This window comes from Stegostoma tigrinum, chromosome 2, assembly GCF_030684315.1.
Source record: "Stegostoma tigrinum isolate sSteTig4 chromosome 2, sSteTig4.hap1, whole genome shotgun sequence".
NCBI classification, from domain to species: Eukaryota; Metazoa; Chordata; class Chondrichthyes; order Orectolobiformes; family Stegostomatidae; genus Stegostoma; species Stegostoma tigrinum.
The window spans coordinates 77,160,911-77,181,340 of NC_081355.1; the positions used below are offsets into that span (position 1 = coordinate 77,160,911).

Here is a 20,430-nt window from a genome sequence, read left to right on the forward strand (position 1 = left end):
ATAACTTCAAGTACCAGTGTAAAGCAATAAAAGGTGCACTCAGATAAGAAAGACTATCTTCTCCTGAGAATAAATTATACCGAAGCAAATGTCATGACTTTTGAGAGATAATTGGAGTAGTTGTGTTTAATTTCAGGCCTATCAAATGAAGGGAGGAGGAAATGCAGGTCTAATTCCCAGTCAAATGTTAGAAGAGAAGAGGAAAGCTTTTGTTAAACGGGATTGGGATCTTTCAGGTTCATCAGGTAAGCTGTTCAATGTTTTTAAGTTGGCATAGCTTACTTACAGGCACTTGTGAAAGGGATAGCAAAAGCGTCACTTCAAGTCCTGTTTTGTTCTTTGATCAGGACCATTTTGTGGTGCAATAATTGGCAAAAAGAAGAAAAAAATGATGTACCTGACAACCAAAAATGCAGGTAAGAAGTCTTTTTAAAAGTTTTACTGCTTTTCACCGAGACGAAAAGCTCTTATCTACCTTTTCCAGTTTGGTATTTCAATTGGTTTAAATTATTATAACTAATGTAGCCAGCTTCATAAGCCAGTTTGATGCCATTGGATGTTTCTAAGACATCCATTTGAAACTGCACTTATAAGTAAATGCAAATGGCAGTAAGCAAAAACAGAATTTTCTGGAAAAGCTCAGCAGCTCTGGCAGCATCTGTGGAGAGAAATTCACAGTTAACATTTCATGTCCAATGACCGTTCCTCAATTAGACTTGAAACGTTAACTCTGAAATTCTCTCCACAGATGCTGCCAGACCTGCTGAGCTTTTCTGGCAATTTCTGTTTTTGATTCTGATTTACGGCATCTGTAGCCCTTTCGGTTTTTACAAATGAAAGCAATACTTGCAGTGGTAATGAAAACAATGACGTTTGATGAAGCTTTTAAAGCCAAGGTGATTTAGCAAGCGAGCAAGTTATAGTGTGAGTCTGAGAAGAGTGAATGCTCCACCAATAGTCTTTCGTGTAAATGGAGCTAAGAGTGTGAGACACCACAGTGTGGTTCAGTCCCCTAGCTTGGGATGCTGTAAAAGCGTGCTGCTAAAGGATTTTAGCTGAAAGTTTTTCAGTTCATGGGAATCAAATAAAGGTAAAAGTACAAAAGGTAACAGCAATTGCTAGAAGTGAGGAAGCGAGTGAATAGCTGTTGTGAACTTACTGAGGTTGGAGGAGACATGAGATGTGGAATTCAGCAATTTAGGATGAATTCTGGGAGTTTGTGGGTATTTGGACAAAAATGGGCAGTGCTTGGATTTGTGATATAGTGAGGATGGACTGTTAGGTGTTTGGACACGACTAAATCAGGCTGCAGAAGAGCAATTAATCTTCAATATTTGATAAACTGGCATCAATAATCCAGACTAAAATTGAATATTACCGGTAGTGAACATTAACAATAGCTAATAGTAACATAATAAAGCTATTGAAATGGAAACTGAAAGTATGCAAATACCTTTCAGTGAACATTCATATAATGTGCTGATGTGTCCTCTCCCTTAAGGAGACAATATTATATACTCCTAGAAGGATAGATCCCATATTATGTTGTGATTGGCTCTGCTATAACGCAATGCATCACAGTGGGAGCTGTTTAGTTTTATTTCTAAACAGTGAATTTCCTTCTAGCATGAAGCACCATATTTAGACCCGATCTTAAAGAGAACTTGGTGGATGGACATTCAGTCAACTGACTGCAGCAACGTTCATCTCATTTGTTTATACATCATTTTTAAGAAAGGAAGTCATTCAGAAAGCTCTAGGTTTTGTGTGCATGTGTTTATTTGAATTTCTCCTCTTTGCTCACCTCTCTTCCAGTCATTAGTTCCCTCAAGTATGTTGTCAGTTCTTCTTGTTAATTGATGGTAAATGGTTTAGCGATGGTCCTGGTGGAGTTTCACTGTGCCTTTAGCTTATGAAGATGCAGTGTTATGTGGAAACGATAACGCCCTTCGTGGAGAAGGAAGACGATGTTAGATTAAGTGCCATTCACTTCTGGTCTGTAAGTCCTCAATTGTGTTGAGTTAAATGAAAAGCAGCTGTGATCTTGCATCAACCCTGTAGCAGCAGGAAGGAGAAAGTTAATTGTGAATAAAATTGTAACTTCGCTGTAAACAGGGCTCTGGCCAGACAGTCTTCCCTACAGGTGCACTTTTTTTCCTAGAACTTTCTCCGCTCTGGTCTGTCAAATAATACAGATTCTTCAAAACTGCCTTTACTTTCTCATTGTACACCTGTTTCTGGGTGTTCCATTATTTGGAAGTAAAAGAAACAGCAGTAAAAGTTCTAATCAGTGATAATGGGAACTGCAGATGCTGGAGAATCCATGATAATGAAATGTGAGGCTGGATGAACACAGCAGGCCAAGCAGCATCTCAGGAGCACAAAAGCTGACGTTTCCGTCCTAGACCCTTCATCAGAGAGGGGGATGGGGTGAGGGTTCTGGAATAAATAGGGAGAGAGGGGGAGGTGAACTGAAGATGGAGAGAAAAGAAGATAGGTGGAGAGGAGAGTATAGGTGGGGAGGTAGGGAGGGGATAGGTCAGTCCAGGGAAGACGGACAGGTAAAGGAGGTGGGATGAGGTTGGTAGGTAGGAGATGGAGGTGCGGCTTGGGGTGGGAGGAAGGGATGGGTGAGAGGAAGAACCGGTTAGGGAGGCAGAGACAGGTTGGACTGGTTTTGGGATGCAGTGGGTGGAGGGGAAGAGCTGGGCTGGTTGTGTGGTGCAGTGGGGGGAGGGGACGAACTGGGCTGGTTTTGGGATGCGGTGGGGGAAGGGGAGATTTTGAAGCTGGTGAAGTCCACATTGATACCATGGAGCAGCAGGATTCCCAAGCGGAATATGAGTTGCTGTTCCTGCAACCTTCGGGTGGCATCATTGTGGCACTGCAGGAGGCCCATGATGGACATGTCGTCTAAGGAATGGGAGGGGGAGTGGAAATGGTTTGCGACTGGGAGGTGCAGTTGTTATTCTAACCGTGCTTTCTAACCGCACACACCCCCACTCTCCAGTTTGGCTTGTTGATCGTCTCTCTTTCTCTCTCTCTCAATTCCTGCCTTACTGCATTTGTGTCCAGCAGCCACATGGCTCCCACATATTAATATCTGTCGGGCCTGTACTACTTCCATGTCAAGGATCAGCGTCCTGTGGACCATTACATTTCAATATCCAAAAAGGTTGACTGATTCCCTTTACAATTGATTCTAACCCTTTACAAACCATTACAATTTTAAAAAAATGATTAGAGATCCCCCAGAGAGTTTATAGTAATTACAAGTTTTTCTTCCTGTTACTGCTTCTGAGTCAAACACTGTTACACTTGTTACCCCACAGCCTGCCATTACACACCCCCTGTTGTTAGTCACTAACAGTCCCCATTAACAAGTACTCACCCTCCCAACCTGATCACTAGCAACTCCTTTGTCCAACTGTCTTTGGGCTCTATCTTATCGTTTACTCCTGACCCCACACCCCTCCCTATTTTCTGCATACAAACTGACATTTTCCCAGTCACCATCAGTTCTGAGGAAGGGTCACTGGACCCAAAACGTTAACTGTGTTTTCTTTTTCACAGATGCTGCCAGACCTGCTGAGCTTTTCCAGCAACTTTTTGTTGTTGTGACTACTACAGTTAATATAGCTACAGTACAATTTGAAATGATTGCTCCTCTGCATTGTTACTTCTGGTGAGCCAAGGATCGACTTTTGAACTACTGTTTCTGAACTAAATGCTGACCTCCATCACCGAATCTGAACATACTGAATTTTCATATGTGTGCTGACAGTACCCAGTTCTTGACTCCTTCACTGTTGCTCATCTCTTACACAGTACCAGATGAACAGAAATTTCTGATATTTTCAGATTGGGAAGACTGATGTCGTCAATATTTTCGCCTTAAGCCCCATCACAAAATGCTGTTCCTTGGCTACCAACTCAGTCTCCCCAGCAATTGTCTGAAATGAAAGCACACTGTTTACAACCTTGCTATTGTATCTAACCCAGAGATGAACTTCCAAGGCATCATTATCGCCACTTATTTTATCTCAACTTCACTTACCTTAGCTTATCTGCTGCTGAAGTCCTCATTCATGCCTTTATTACCTCTAGACATGACTACTCCAATGAATTACTGGCTAATTTCCCACCCTCTGCAAAACTGAGGCCACCCAGAACTCTGCTGTTCACATGTTTACTCACGACAAGGACGGTAATTCTGCTTAGAAGATGTGTGGCTGAAGCTAAGACTATTCAAGCACTGTGCTCTTCCTAACAACTCTGACCTTGTCTTTGTATCTACTATTTCACGTGTAATTTATCACTTATTTTGACTGTGATTTGTTTGTTAATTTGCATTTAACTTGTGTTGGTTGTTACAATCCCCATAGAGACTGATGATAACTCTTAAACAAAGGATTTGACTTCCCCATGATCAACTTCAAAATGTTCGCCCACAAGTTTTTAATTTTATGATTTAACAAAAACAGTCAGCATGGATTAAATATTCATCATCAAGCAGCTATTATTCTAAACTAAAGAAACAGTAATCCTCATTAGTGTGTTAGACATGATCGATAATCCTACAACATGTGTATTTCTCCCTGCATTGTAATGATGAGTGATTACTTGAAGGTTCTCTCCCTTGGCTTTTGGAGAAATCCCAAGCTGATTATCAGCAGTTAGGCATGCTCCAGTTCTCTCTGTTCCTGGATTTAACAGGGGAAATTTTCCAGGGTCTTTAGACTCCTGTGGTTGAATCTCTTTAAGCAGAGTAAGTCCTCCCTCCTATGGTCTAACAGCTTACAGGGGACATAACCTTCAGTACCACCACACAAGTCGTAGTGTTTTGTTTCTGCCAGATCTTTCTCCTGTTTTATCACTTATTCAGTTCTTGTGCTCCCTTCATCCCTTGTCCCCCTTCCCAACACCGCCCCCACCGCACCAAGCCCTCTGTTGTTACTGTGAGAGGAAACATCACTGTGTTTCCAACAAACTACATAGGAATTCTATACTGTTCTCAAAAATACCACTTATTAAATGTCACAATTTCTTAGTGGTAATGAGTGGATACTGGTTACCACATTTCCTTACAAGTCCCACAAAGAGCAATTAAAGAAAACTGGCCTTTAATTTCAGTGGTTTTGTTTGAGGGATAGATATTGAGCAGGAGACTTGGTGATCATTCCTGTTAAACTTTCAAAGCTGCTGTGTGATCTTTTGCAATCTGATGAGGCAGCAGTTCCTCAGTACTGCACTGAGTTATTTTCTAGCACATTTGTATGCAGTTTGAATACAGAATCTTCTGATTACTACGAGTTTACTGCCATAGCACCAAGTCTGCCACTTCAGTTCATCTCAGACAAAAGTTGAAGTTCAGTGACCATATTTGGAATGTTGTGAACAGTTTTGGGCCCTGTATTTAATGTTAACATAATGAGGATTAGTGTTTTGTTTAAAGTTTAGAATAGTAGCTGCTTGATGAGCAACATCTCCTCTCCACCTATCTTCTCTTCTATCCATCTTCGGTCCGCCTCCCCCTCTCTCCCTATTTATTTCAGAACCCTTTCCCCATCCCCCTCTCTGATGAAGGGTCTAGGCCCGAAACGTCAGCTTTTGTGCTCCTGAGATGCTGCTTGGCCTGCTGTGTTCATCCAGCTTCACACTTTATTATCTTGGATTCTCCAGCATCTGCAGTTCCCATTATCCCTTTAATCCATGCTGACTTTGTTTTTGTGCTGGCCTTAGAGTGTGTCCAGAGGCGGTTACAAGAACAAGCCTGGGGACGAAGGCCTAGTCATTTGAGGACTCTGAGTCTCTGCATGGAGTTTAGAAGGATAAAGTGGGGGCATCTTAGTGAAACTTACAGAAAACAGAGTGGTTGTGGAGAAAATGCTTCCACTAGTAGGGGAAGCTTAGGACCCAAGGGCATAGCCTCTGACTGAAGCAACAGCCCTTTAGAACAGGGGTGAGAATTTCTTCAGGCAGAGGGTGGTGTATCTGTGGGACTGATGGCTGCAGAAGACTGTGACAGCCAAGTCATTGAATGTATTTGCAACAGATAGGTTCTTGATTAGTAAGGGTGTCAAGGGTTATGGAACAGGTAAGAAAATGGGGTTCAGAAACACACCAGCCATGACTGAATGGCGGAGCTGACTCAGTATGCCAAATGGCCTAATTCTCCTCCTACATCTTGTCATATGGTCTTAAGCATTTAGGCCTCTGAAGCAATTTTGAGCAAAACCCCAAGATTAGTCTTCTATTAGAGAATTCAGTTGGAAGAAAAGGCTGGATCGGTGTATTTTTCATTCTTTAATGGAGTCTGTGCAGCAGAGAGGTCCTAATTATAATCAAAAAGATAATACCTCTGGCAATGCCATACTCCCTTGGTGCGACATTGATATCCTTGTCTAAGTTACATGCTTCAGCCCCTTATATAGGGCTTGAAACCCAACTATCTCTAATGATTTTGTTCAGTCTTTAGTTCCACGGCAAATGAGACTACTTTTTTTGTTTTGAATTTTGCTTTTAGTCGATTAGCTGAACCCAACTGATTAAAATTTCTTCTATGTCATTAAAATTTTGGATTGTGAAGAATATTAGTTCTAATATTTTTACTGGATTCACACCAAGAGTTTGATCGACATGAAATAATGATCTATGAGGAAGTAGCGAGGATGCCACCATTTCAGAGGAAGACTCTCGTGTTGATAGGAGCTCAAGGTGTGGGACGACGGAGTTTGAAGAACAGACTCATCGTAATGAATCCCATGCGATTTGGAACAACAGTCCCATGTAAGTTTTTATCGCAACTGGCAGGAATTTATGGTTTTGGTTGAGAGTGGTTTTTTTTTGTTCCTTTCTATTTTCCTCCCTGCAGATAAAAGTGCAGTAACCGGTCTCCAGGGACAATATTGTTGGAGTACTGTCCAACTGAGATCTAAGAGTGGGACACAGTGATTAAGATAGAAGCTGATGGAGACTTTGCCAAGAGCTGCACTGTAATCTGTTAGCTGCAGTTACAAAGTTAGCAATGACTGAGCCTCTTACCCATCTGCTGCTACTTGATATATTATGTTGGTCTTTGAGTATTGAGCAAGTTAGAAATTAAGTATTAATTTTTTAAAGTTCGGTTCTATTTTGTTTGTTGATTTAGAACTCAATAGAATATTTAATAAACTTTAAATACCAACTGTCCCGTGTAGCCTTCATCCGGCTGGTAATGAGGAGGCAGCCTTTCTCCCTAAATCTGAGCTCATGAAGTCACTCCTAATCAGCAGCTCCCCTTCCAGACTGTGGATTGACACTGGGATCTTTCTGGTCTGTTTTTCTTACATAAATATTTTAATTAAAATTTTTGTGTTTTAACGTTTAGGGATCCACAGAAATTTCATTCTTGCTACAATATGCTGATCCACCGAAGGACTGTTGGAAACAGTTACACAGATACAGAAATTTCAATATCTTGAATGTTTCCTGACCACAAAGAACATGGTTATTTTTTCTAAGTTATTTCTCTCCTATCACCAGAAGGAAACGTTAATTTTGGCTTCATGACATAGCAAGTACGATACTGTAATGGACTGATGGTCACAAAAGTCTTCAGATTGGATAAAATAACTTTTTTGAATTTATAATGAATTGTGGTCCAACAGAACTAAATTTTTAATAAATGAGAAGATTACTTTCTCTGTGTAATGATATTAAGAGTTGCAATTAGCAACAAACCTGATTTTATCTTCTACCCTTTGATTTTGAAATATTTCAAGAGATATGAAGTCATACTGTTGTGGCAGGAAGAACGAGGAGAGGGAATATAAAATGAAGGGTACATTTCTCACAGGGATGCTGGAACAGAAAGGCCTGGTGCTACTTGTACGTAAATGATTGAAGGTTGCAGGCAGATAAAATGCGTACAAGGACATACAGTATTGTGAGTTTTACTATTGAAAACATTCAGTCCAGGTCGATCCATGCCAAAACTTACCCACAGGAAAGGAAGTTGGGAAAAAAATTGTTCAGAGCATTTTGAAATGTGTTTTTATTGTGTTTTTACTCTAGTTACTTCAAGAAAACCAAGAGATGACGAACTGGATGGACATGCATACAGATTTGTGTCAAGGGTAGAAATGGAAATGGACATAAAGGGCAGTAGATATCTGGAACATGGAGAGTATGAAGGAAATCTCTACGGGACAAAGATCGACTCAATCCATGAAGTTGTTAGTACGGGAAGAATGTGCATTTTGGATATCAATCCACAGGTAGAATAATATGGCTGGCCACAAATAAATAAGACACTCATAACTAAATTAATTATATTGTGAGATACCTGCTGAGTACACCTGGGAATTTCAATTGGACATGATATAAACTGCATTTTTAACTTTTAGAAGCTCAACCTTTCTGCAGCATTCCTTGTTCTATTCCTCCTGTTACAGGCTGATCTAAAATGATTGATTTTTCAACCAGCTTTGAAATTGTGACCTTGAATTTTTGAGAAGATCAAAATGAGCGTAGCACTAATTTTCCACATTCAAAAACCGCAGTAGATATCTGTTCTTTTCAAACTATTTCAGTCCAAACCGTGCTTTTGTGAGCTTAGCAATTCATCCTTTCCTCTCCAACCACATCAATTAATAGTCATGCTCCTACAGATTTAGCCTGTTATATATTTTGAATACTTGTTAATTATTCCATAAGAAATCTGCACTGAAAGCATGCTCATACCTGGCATATAGGAAGATGGTTATGGTTATTAGAGGTCAGTTATCACTGCTCCAGGTCAGCTCTGCAGGAGTTCCTCACGGAAGCATCCTAGTCCCAAACATCTTCAGCTGCTTCATCAACTCCCTCCATCATAAGATGAAAAGTGGGGCTGAGTGGGGATGTTTGCTGATGATTATGCAATGTTCAGTACCACTCTCAAAATCTCAGATACTGACACATACCAAAACATCAAGGAGTCAGGGGGCAGAAACGAATGTAGTGGCCATCGCTGAAGAGAAGGTGGTGGGGTAGTTGAAAGATCTTAAGGTGGATAAATCACCCAGACTACGTGTACTACACTCGAGCTCTGACAGAGATATCTGAGGGGATTGTAGAGGCATTGGTAGTGATCTTTCAGGAATCACTGGAGTTAGGGATGGTGCCAGAAGGCTGGAAAATGGCTGATGTAACACCTCTGTTTAAGAAGGGATAGAAGAAAGGAATCTTCAGGCTGGTTAGCCTGACTTCATTTGTTGGTAAGATTTTAGAGTTCATTATTCAGGAGGATATAGCAGAGTTCTTGGAAATGCATGTTAACATAGGGCTAAGTCAACACAGCATTGTCAAAAGAGAGATCATGCCTAACAAATATGTTAGAATTCCCTGAGGAGGTAACGAATACGTTATACAAAGAAGAGCCAGTGGATGTGATCTATTTGGATTTCCAGAAGACCTTTTTGGATAGAGGATTAGTTGACTAACAAAACTCAGAGTAGGAATAAAGGGTTTTTTAAAGAGGATAGCAGTTGCTGTGAAGTTCCACAGGTATCAGTGCTGTGACCACAACTATTTTCTTTCTACATTAATGGTCTGGATGACGGAACTGAGGGCATTGTTGCAATGTTTGCAAGTGACAATGATAGAGAGGGAGGTAGTGTTGAGAAAGCAGGGAGACTGCAGCTCACCAACACCTTTTCAAGGGCAACTCAGGACAGGCAATAAATGCTGTCCAACAGCAATGCCCATGCCTACCAGGTGATTTTATGAAAATAAAAAGGTGTAAGATATGTGATCAGTAAGAACTGCTGATGCTGGAGGAATGGAGCAAGAAAGCTGACATTTTGTAGTGCAGGGATGTTGAAGTAAATTCTGGTAAACCATGTTTTATTAAGTTAACGTTTGGTAAGTTTCTAATACTCACATCCTGCCATCCTTCCACAATGTCAATGTCTTACAGGCACTGAAGATACTAAAGACAGCTGAATTTATGCCGTATATTGTGTTTGTTGCTGCTCCTGAATTAGAAACGCTACGTGCCATGCATAAAGCTGTCATTGATGCTGGAATTTCAACTAAACTTCTGACTGTAAGGGTCTTTGAATTTTCACTTTTCTCGCTAAAGCAGAAAATACTGTTTGTTGATCTTCTAATTACACTTAATCCATTATGGACTAATATGTCTAATAGAGCAATATGGCGCAGTGTATTAACTTATTACTCACTCACTAACTTTAAACATTCATTGACTTGTGAACCCGTGCGTTTCCTTCATCTGCGGTCCTTGTCTCCATTTATTTTCTTCATCATTTTCCCCTCTTATGGTTCTGGTCTTGTTTTTGCGGCCTTGTGTTTGCATGGTTGTCTTCAACACAACTCATACTCTCCACGTTTTCCTTCCTGTTAATTCTAATGCACAGCTTTAGCTCAGTTAAAATACTTGCATGTAAATGTCTCATTCTCTGTACATCAATTTTCTATTTATTTGTCAACAGGATACAGACTTGAAAAAGACAGTTGATGAAAGTGCTCGAATTCAACGAGCATACAGCCACTATTTTGATTTGACCATTGTCAATGATAATTTGGACAAAGCTTTTCAGAAGTTACAGACTGCAATTGAGAAGCTCTTTATAGAACCACAGTGGGTCCCAGTTAATTGGGTATACTAGTAAATTGAAGATTAAACCGTCTTTCGGTCTGTGAATACATAGAAATTTGGATAGCGATGTGGCAGAAGACATCAGATGCAAAGGCAGAAAACGTCTGTTTTATCAGATGCCTTTATATTCTTTGTAGGTTCTGTTTATAGTACACTATTTTGGCTTTTTATATGAATAACTGAAGGAAAAGTGTTCTTATAAATGTAATTTATTTTAATTTTTCTAACTTTTTACAAATGATCTTTGTATCCATACATATCAAGTGAAGGAAAATAAGTTGCAAGAGAAACCTTTTTTTCTCATTTTTGCCTTCAAATGCCTAGTTTACAGATGGATATCCAAGTTCTAAGGATTTTGATGCAAGGTAAAGATTTTTTTTCAGATTCCAAAGCTGTAAATAGCTACAAAGTTATTTGTTAACTTGTACAGTGGAGTTTTGGTTAAGTGAAGCTTTGCACCAGCTTGATGTATAATATATTGTTTCTGCATTGGTTACAGAATGATGGGATGAGGTCTTCAGTTTAATGTAACGAAACTGTGTTAATGAAAGGGCATAACACATAGCTCTAGTCTATTCCTAAAGTCTATAATGCCGTTATAGATTTGTGTAAACCTGATGGCAGGATGGGACCCCTGGCAATCTGGATTTTTTTAAACATTGCAGGTTAACTACCTTCAGCTTGACACTGCATCATTCAACTTTAAGTTGTGTGTTGGGTAGCTCCTGCTGTGAAAATAATCAAAACAGGTACCCTAGTTCATCCATAAGACTTTAAGATATAGGAGCAGAATTAGGCTATTTGGTCCATTGAGTTGGTGATACTCTTCGATTGTGGCTAATATATCTCAATCATATTTTCCTGCCTTCTCCATGGTACTTTGATCCTGGTACTAATCTTCAAGTATACTATGGCAGACTGGCAGTTTGCTAATCATCTTTACTCACCTTATCCCAACAACGTGTGCATTTATATAATATGTTTAATATATTAAAATGTCCCATAATGCTTTGCAAGAAAGTCTTGTGCTAGTTACGAATGTGTTGACATTCTCACAATCACATCAAAACTACCATCACTACTCTACTCTGTATAGATTAACATCATTCCTGGATGCGTTCCTAGCATACCTCTTAGTTACTTAGACTTGTGGCATTTACCTGATTAATTGGATTATTGTTGATAACTTGCCTGGGATGAAGTAGAAATCATATGAGAGATTTGAATACAGGTCTTTGTTCCCTTCCACATATACACTAAGCTGCTTTATTCCTATAATTAGTTTGACAGTTACAGCCCAGGATCATCATCAATGTAATGAGAGTTGGCTAATAGTGACCTTGCAGAATCAAAACTAGGGCTTGCCACTGCCCAGTATGTTTAAGTTACTTGTTATTACTACTCCGTTCACCCACCAACCCCTTTGTCTGACATTGGGCATCAGAAAGACTTGTTTTAAAATCTTGACTATCTGCCCACCAAACTCTTCTTTTAATTTATCTCTAGTAGTAGTTTTAAGTCAGATTGTAAGTTGAATCTTAATTCTTCACTTTCACATCCTTTAATGTTGCTGGAAGGCTGGAATTATTTTATTGCAAAGATGGATTCTACAGCTGCTTTTCCATAGAATGTGCTTTGAGCTGATTTTTAAAATTCATTTTCCTCAGTCAGAACACATTACCGACCCCCATCTCCCTCTCTAGTGGTGTAAGCTTTTAAACTTTTTTTTTCTAGTTTCCTTATTGCTTGTTAACTGAAACTAAATTGAGCTGACAAAATATTACACATTTGAATGGAATAGACTGCAGCTTTATCTGTTTTCAATTGACTGTGTACAACTCCACTGAAATGAAGGCAAAGCAGCACATTTCATCCCAACAATCAATTTAAGGTGATTATTCAACCATCTCTTGGCTCCACTGCTTGCCCTCAATATTTATAGTTTTCTTCCAATTTCCTTTGCCAGATCCGATTATTCCTGCTGACTTTTTGAAAAGGTTTTGCAACTATGGGATTTGTTATAAAATAAAACTTTTTTTTTTACATTCTCTGTTGCTTCTCCAACTGTTAAGTAACTTATTGCCTATTATTAGGTCTTTAGATATTTAACATGAAACATGGAAGCAAGTGAAACGAGGAAATGGAAAGCTTTCACTCTTCCAACAAAGTTTACACAGATAAATACTTTAGTATTTCAAAAATTCCAGTATTTGTATTTTGTTTGATTTGATTTAGTTGTGCTATTAAGCATAATAATGTGTTTGAGAATGTTAATTTTAGCTAGTTACTTTAAAACATTTTGTCAATGAATTGTGCTGGTGATTGTTATTGATGAGTTTGTTCTATGTTGTGGCATATTGTCAATCTACTTTTAAAGTGTAAATTTTTTTTATATTTTGAGGTTGCTTCCTGTCTTGGTGTTTGTATGTTTCTCATTCTTTTCCCTACCCCATCCTGGGTATGATTTAGGTGAACTTTGGACATTTACCACATTATTTCCACATGACACTAAAAACAACACTTGTTAACTGAGCTGTAAAATGGTCCTCTGCTGCAAAGAGAATAAAAGACAAAGAAATTGTGGTTGTTGACATATATGCAGTTAAATTGAAGCTCATGGGGTTTTATTGTATTTACATTCAGAAATTGAGTTCATTCAGGCCCTCTGCTTGTAAGGATATGAGAGAAGGTTAACAGTGCAAACAATTTGAGAGAAAACAAGAATAGATTGCACTTGTTTAAAATGAAGGCTGGGGGGAGGAAAAAAAAAATCCCTTGAGTCCACCCTCACAAACCTACATTTCCCATGGCTAGCACACCTGCCTGCACATCCCCAGACAATAGGACAATTTAGCACGGCCACCTAACCTGCACATCTTTGGACTCTCTGGGGAAACTGCAGCACCCGAAGGAAACCCACAGAATATACAAACTCCATGCAGACAGTTGCCAGAGGGTGGAATCAAACCTGGGTCCCTGGCACGGACAGGTAGCAGTGCTAACCACGGAGACACTGTCACCCATTGAAGCCCTGCAAAGCAATTTCTGTAATATGAAGATACTGCTCAAGCAGTTGATCTTCAGATTATGTGTGATATATTCTTTACGAAAATAAAGGAGATGACAAAAGAGAAAGTAAGTTAGTAAAATATTATTTTGAACAGAATTGACAAGTTAATCTGAGTAACCTTTGCTGTGACAATGTTTAAATGATAATGGTAGTGAATAGAAAAGTCAAGGTATATAAAGAAAGGAAAGAGAACCAAGAAATTTATAATGGATTTTTTTAGTGGAATAATATTGTTAACAACAGATGTGGTTCCAAAATTTTGAGGGAGGCTCTATACAGCAGCGAGGTGATGCTGCAAAATCTAATATTTCATTTCAGTTTCAAAATCAAAAGGACAACAATCCTGGAGGGAAACTATGGACTGCTCAATAGTGAATGAATGAGTATACAGGATTGGTGATATGTTACTGAATTCCACAAAGCTCTCACTGTTCATTTTGGAAATTTATTTTTTGTAAAAATCTGGTATCAATTTTTTAAAAATAAAAATGTGATGCAGCTGTATCTGTCCGAAAAGTCAACAGTTTCACTTTTTTTAAGCTAAAAGTTAAGGAAATCTCTAAATTGGCTCTGACTTAAGTGTGGTGAACTTAAATATCCTCTGCAAGACACTGGGAAATACACAAGAATTAAAACGATTTCTGAAGTGTAGAGGTACAGTATAACTAATGCTAGTTTGAGCCAGTAGGCAGCCTGATAAATCAGGCATAGACCATGAATATTTCTGAAGAAGTTGGGTGAATGGGACTGATGGAAAGGAAGAAAAGAGCAAAAGCAGGGGAACTAACATCAATAGAACAGATTACCACGACATTTACTTCATTATAAGTTCTGAGAGCTTTCTACAATAGCTCATTTTGGGAGAGGTGCTACGGGCTGCCCTGAAATTGCAGCTGCTTCATTTTGCATAGTTATGTTAGAATTTCTGCAGTTGAGGGTTGATTTAGACCAAGTTGACTAGGTTGTCATGCAAAGTCATGGCCACTGATGTCTGTTTATTTGAGGTGACCGTTAAAGTCGTACCCCTCCAGTTAAACTCACCACCAGTTTTTCTTCTAATGAGAGCACAGCCCTATGGTTCACTGGGACTATAACAACTTTACAATTGGTTTAAGCAAGTTAAGGCTTCAGTAAACCAGTCACATTTAATGTCAGTGTAATAGCTGTTTTTATCCAGTCTTTGTTCACCAAATCTTCCTTGGACAAGTCCCAAGGATAGGAGGGCAATAATAAAAAAAAACAAACACTGAGCTTTAGCTTTAGACATAGTTGGCACTTAAGTTGGTCAAGTTTTTGTTCACTTATTTAACCAGGAGTGGAATCCTCCGGGTTGTATTCTGCAGCATTCAAATGCAAGAACCCTTGGAGAGAATTCTCTGACATTTACAACTTCTGGAATTCACTTGTTGATGAATTGTTGCGGTGGTGAAGGAGGAGGCAACCTAGCAGAAATTCCAGGGAACAAAGATCCAGTTCACATCGTTAGCTGTATTGCTATTTTGTTACACTAGTTCTGAAACAGAATCTTATTCTATATTAAATTACAACATTTTCAGTAAGACTATTGAAATGACAATATGTCCTTATAAATATGTGAAACTTATCCAGAAAAAATAAAACAATTATTTCAGTGCAGTTTGAGAATAGCAGAAATAGCGTATTTTTATGCAGTTCTGAACCAGGGCCGACAGCAACAGAAGAAATGTCTGTGTAGGACAGAAGAATAAAATAATTATGCACAAGATTAGTTTCAGCACAATGGTTATAACTTTGGTTGAACAAAATGGTTCTAATTTCTTTGAAGGTGGTTAGGAGGTATTCGTAGTACTGTAAAGCATTTGAGACTCCCTGGGCATGTTGCTTCTCAGCAACATTTGAGAATTCAAGACTTGGAATTAAGTGTTCCAAAGTTGATTTCATATTAGACTCTTGTAAATAACATTTTTGGAGTGGCAACACTGACTGCTGGGCCTATTTAAACAGCTTATGAAAGGATAAACATTGGCAATCTCATGAAATTAAGTGATTTCTGTAAAGCTAATCCCTTACTACTGTCATTGGAGTTTGCTGTATCCAAGATTATGAATGCAAACTGACACTTTGCTCTGAATATTTCAATTTAAATGAGACAGTAAAGTGAAAGCATTTATTTTTAAATAAAAGTACAATCAATTTGAATTAGTCCTTTAAAAATACATATTTTACATTAAAGCAATATGGTGGATTTAGTTATTCGTTTAAATAATTGAAATACTGTAAAATGTTAAGATTAACATTGTCTAAATTGGACTAGAAGCCATTATATATTTTTGAATCAAAAAAAGATTATACAAGCTGTGCAATAGCTTTGATTTACTTTACATATGTGACGTTGAAAAACCCTAAAAGGAAATTACTTATGCCAAGGTAACTCTCTGTCCAGCCTTAATGACTCCGCTCTGCTGCTTGGTGTCTCGAGATTTTTGAAAGCCATCATACCTTAAAAGACAAAGGCAAAGCCATTAATTTTCATGTAATGGAGGATGTCTCGTTTTTAAAATAGAAACACCTCTGCCCAGTCAGTTTTATGCCCAAGTAAAGTTCTTAAGACTGAAGTAGATATATTCATTAGCTTAAAGCATATGTGATTCATCGATAATACTGTAGGGGGTTGTCAATCTTACATCATAGAAACATTCAGTACTTTTATTCTGTCATAATTTCTTGAAAGCATTAATAAATTCAATCTGAACCATCCAAAATTGTGATTGGTGGAATACAAATTGGAGATAGTCAGCCATACAATTGAGGGGAAACAATACCATTTATCTTACCCTTCACATTTTTTATTAAAGTATTTGAAATTGGATTTTGGAAATCTATGCCCTTTTCTGTAATGTTATTATTGCCTTTTATAGCTAATGACTTAAATTTAAGAATAATTCTGGCCAAATGTTTTAATACATTATTGTCAATGGAAATAATCCAGAAGTTAGAATGCTGAATTCTAAATGTTTCAATTAAAATTTGAAAATCCACAAACCATATCCATTACAAAGCTTTATTCTTTGTTTCTCAAAAATCTCTACAATATTTGATGCATTTTTAGAAATGTTTGCTATCTGAGTTTGAATTCATAATCCAGTTTCATTTTGCTTATGAATATGGCAGTAAGCATGCAATCTGCTCAAGCACTGAGTAAAATTTAAACAAACAGTCTACTGTTAATTAGCATACAATTCCTCTTTAAATTTGCATTTTTAGAGGGGAAGTACAATTGTTAATTACCCAATTGTCAGAAACAACTTCGTGTATAATTTTGGAAAATTGATGTAGGTTGATAAAGTGTTTATTCTTAAGCTCTACTAAAAGTGATCCATAGAAAGGAGGAGTTGGAGTTAATGGAAAACAGAACATGGAACATGGAACAGGTTATATCTCTCTTCAAACCTGTGCTGCCATTCAATAGATCATGGCTGATCTGGCCTTAGCTTCAATTCCATTTTCTTATCTGTTCTGCATAACCTTTTACATCCCTAATTCAAACACTTGAAGCTAACAAAAAGAGTGGTCAGCCTATTTAGTTGTTCCTCAAATCTCCCTTCAAAGTATTTAAGTGTACCCTCTCTACCCTGGCACATTACTGCTCTACTTCCAACCCTCTGTGAACATGTCACTTCCCAAACCTAGAACAATCTTTCCTAGAATGTTGAAGTTGAATCCCTCCAAACAAGTTTTCACATTTACCAACAATAATTTGTTGGCAGCTTCTGTCATAGAACATTACAGCGCAGTACAGGCCCTTAATTGACAAAACTATTCTCCATATTCAGCTAGGTTGAACTGCATTCATGAGGTTCCACTCTTAGGTATCCAATATTAACCTCAGTCATCTGCAATGGCTCATCTAGATGCATATCACCAACGTAATATGTTTCTGACTATACGCTGATGATATCCAGCTCTCATTAACACTTCAAGTTTATTTAAGTTGGTTCATGGGGATATGGGTGTGGCTGGCTGAGCCAGCATTTGTTACCTAAGAGAAATGGTGGTATGCTGCCTTGAACACTGCAGTCCTTGGGGTGTTTCTAACAGTGCTGGTTGTAACGAAGTTTTAAGCTTTCACCCCAGCTTTATGTTAGCTAAGATAGCCTAAATCTGTTCCTAATCCAGCAGTGTTTTTTTTGTAAATTTTACACGATTGTTGACATTCACTCTAATATCAAAAATTATGAAGCTATAAATGCAGTAAAGATTACCTGTTTATGTTTGGAATTCCCCATATTCAAAACAATATTACACAAGCTTCATTGAGTTTTACACAAATATTTAGACTACATTGCAATGTGATTAATTTAGCAAGAATTTCTACTCACAGTTCTACAAAGTTGCGCCATTCTTGCTGACTAATGGAAGGTCTTGTATTTGTCAATGCTGTCAGCAGGTGGGATTGACAGATAAATTGCAAAGAGCTTATAGGTCCTGACTGACTGTGGGAAGGACCGTCCTGAAAATAAAGAATCAGAACAAAACTGAGAATTGCTCAACTTTTTTTTAAAACTTGGCTCTGTACCATGATTGATATTTGTAAACTACCATAAACAATGATATAAATCTGCAGAATAAAAATGGTATAGTTGATTACAGGTTATTTGGTTACAATATAATCCTTTACAGATGATATTAAAAATAAGGAATCTTAGGGAAAATCAATTCCGACACCAAGGTGTCAGGCAGACTGCCTAATAATCACAACACCACATATTTCCTCAATAGGTTCATTGAAAGAAATTATTTCAAGTTCAACAATTATCACACAAACTGAGTTTTCACAGTCACCAACAGTTCTAAGGAACAGTCAGCGGACCCGAAGATAGATTTTCTCCTCCATAGATGCTGCCAGACCTGCTGAGCTCTTCCAGCAAGTTTGTTCTTGTTCCTGATTTACAGCACTGCAGTTCTTTTGGTTTTTATCCAACAGTTATCAACTTCAAGTTTCTAGGCATCAAATGCACAGAAGTGAACCTTCAACATATTTACACTAATCTCCTAACCATGTAATTCTCATTTGTAAAGGTAACTGAAGGGGCTGCTGATGATGGCATTCTAGCACAGCTCAAATTTTGGTGATTACACTCTTAAAAATAAAAGGTAAACTTATCATCCAATGCAACATCATCATGACAATATCCAGGCTTGGGCTGACAAGTGGCAAGTAACATTTGCACCACACATGTCAGACAATGACCATCACCAAAAACAATCTAATCACTACCCATTGACATTCAATGATGTACCATCACTGAATTGTCCACGTTGAGGTTGCCATTGACCAAAAACTCAATTGGACTTACCATGTAAACGAAGTGGCTATGAGCAGGTCAGAGAGTGGGAATACAGTGGCGTGTAACTTCTATCCCAACTCCATGTGCCTGGATGGTTGCACACACAACATACAAGATTAACACCATCCAGGATAAAGCAGCCTGTTTGATTTTTAATATATAACAAGCAGCAACTCTCCATCACCAATGCTCAGCAGCAGCATATATCATCTCTAAGATGCACTGCACAAATTCAAAGATCCTTAGCCCCATAACCACTTCCATCTAGAAGGCAGTTAGCACATGCGAACTCAACTTGCAAATTCCCCTTCAAGTCACTCAGGAAATATCACCATTCCTTTTCTGGTACTGGGTCAAAATCCTGGAATTTCCTCCCCAAGGAGATTGTGGGTCCGTCTAGAGCATGTGGACTACAGCATTTCAGTGGCAGCTTACCATCATCTTCAACAGCAACCAGGCAATGGGAAACACGGGGGCGGCCCTGTGGTTCAGTGGCTAGCAGTGCGGTCTCACAGCACTAGCGACCTGGGTTCAATTCCACCCTTGGTTGGCTGTCTGCATGCAGTTTGCACATTCTCTGTGTCTCTGTGGTTTTCCTTCAGGTGCTCCGGTTTCATCTCTCATTCCAAAGATTTGCAAGTTAGATTGTCTGGGGATATGGGCTTAAGAAATCTACTTCTGAATCAGTTATGGTGTTTAATATTTATTACATTCTCAATTCCAAATGTCACCATCAAGGATATGTCATATCCTGCCAAAAGATCAGATCCAGCAGAGGTGACACAAAGTTTCCCTGACAGTACTCAACACTGACTCCAGGCCCCACTAAGTCTCATGGCCTCCGGTTAAACGTGGCAAAGAAAACCTGCTGATGAATCATGCTCCATGTTCAACAATACTTGGTGAAAGCAGAGGAGGGCAAGGGCACAACATTTATTTGGGCGTTGGAATTCAGCAGCACCACTGCTCAAGCTAGTTAGGTCCTAAAGGACACAGCTGCTAGACTGAGTCTGTGGCAGGTGGTGGAGGAACCAAAAGGGAAAATACAACTGACCTTACCCTTTTACCAATCTATTGCCTGCAACAGTATCAGTAAGAGCGACCACTACACAGTCCTTGTGGAGTCAAAGTGCCATCATCGCATTAAGAACAACCGCCATCATGTTGTGTGGCACTATCACCATGCTAACTGGGACCAACTGAACAGATCTAACTCAAGACTGGGCATTCATAAAACATGCTGTGGGACAACAGCAGCAGAATTGTACTCCAGCACAATCTGCAACCTGATGCAATGTAGAGTGCAAGACAGCCTGGCAGGAACAGCACCAGGTATACCTAAAAATGAGGTGTCAACCTAGTGAAAGTGTGCCAAACAGTATAAGCGGCAA

General features: G+C 38.8%; 2 protein-coding genes across 13 annotated transcripts in view; one reads left to right on the forward strand and one right to left on the reverse strand.

Moving 5' to 3' along the window:
* Nucleotides 1-13,224, forward strand: part of LOC125464606 (protein PALS2-like) — a 144,128-nt gene extending 130,904 nt beyond the window's left edge. For all 11 annotated transcript variants that reach the window (XM_048557283.2, XM_059654822.1, XM_048557237.2 and 8 more), the window contains 6 exons: nt 137-245; nt 348-416; nt 6,628-6,789; nt 8,056-8,258; nt 9,941-10,069; nt 10,476-13,224. In XM_048557283.2, the coding sequence (XP_048413240.1) occupies nt 137-245; nt 348-416; nt 6,628-6,789; nt 8,056-8,258; nt 9,941-10,069; nt 10,476-10,652 (849 nt within the window). In that variant the 3' untranslated portion in view covers nt 10,653-13,224. The remainder of the gene's footprint in view (nt 1-136; nt 246-347; nt 417-6,627; nt 6,790-8,055; nt 8,259-9,940; nt 10,070-10,475) is intronic.
* pex1 (peroxisomal biogenesis factor 1) overlaps nt 1,786-20,430 on the reverse strand; it is a 93,502-nt gene continuing 74,857 nt past the window's right edge. The window contains exons 23-26 of one of the 2 annotated variants that reach the window (XR_007250052.2): nt 18,071-18,201; nt 16,109-16,190; nt 10,206-10,389; nt 1,786-2,055 (exon numbers count right to left, since the gene is read on the reverse strand). Coding sequence is in view for 1 of the 2 variants with exons in the window: in XM_048557193.2 (XP_048413150.2) it covers nt 16,109-16,190; nt 18,071-18,201 (213 nt within the window). In the remaining variant the exon portion in view is untranslated. Of the gene's footprint in view, nt 2,056-10,205; nt 10,390-15,330; nt 15,419-16,108; nt 16,191-18,070; nt 18,202-20,430 lie in introns of those variants that run through there. The other variant, XM_048557193.2, reaches the window with a different exon arrangement.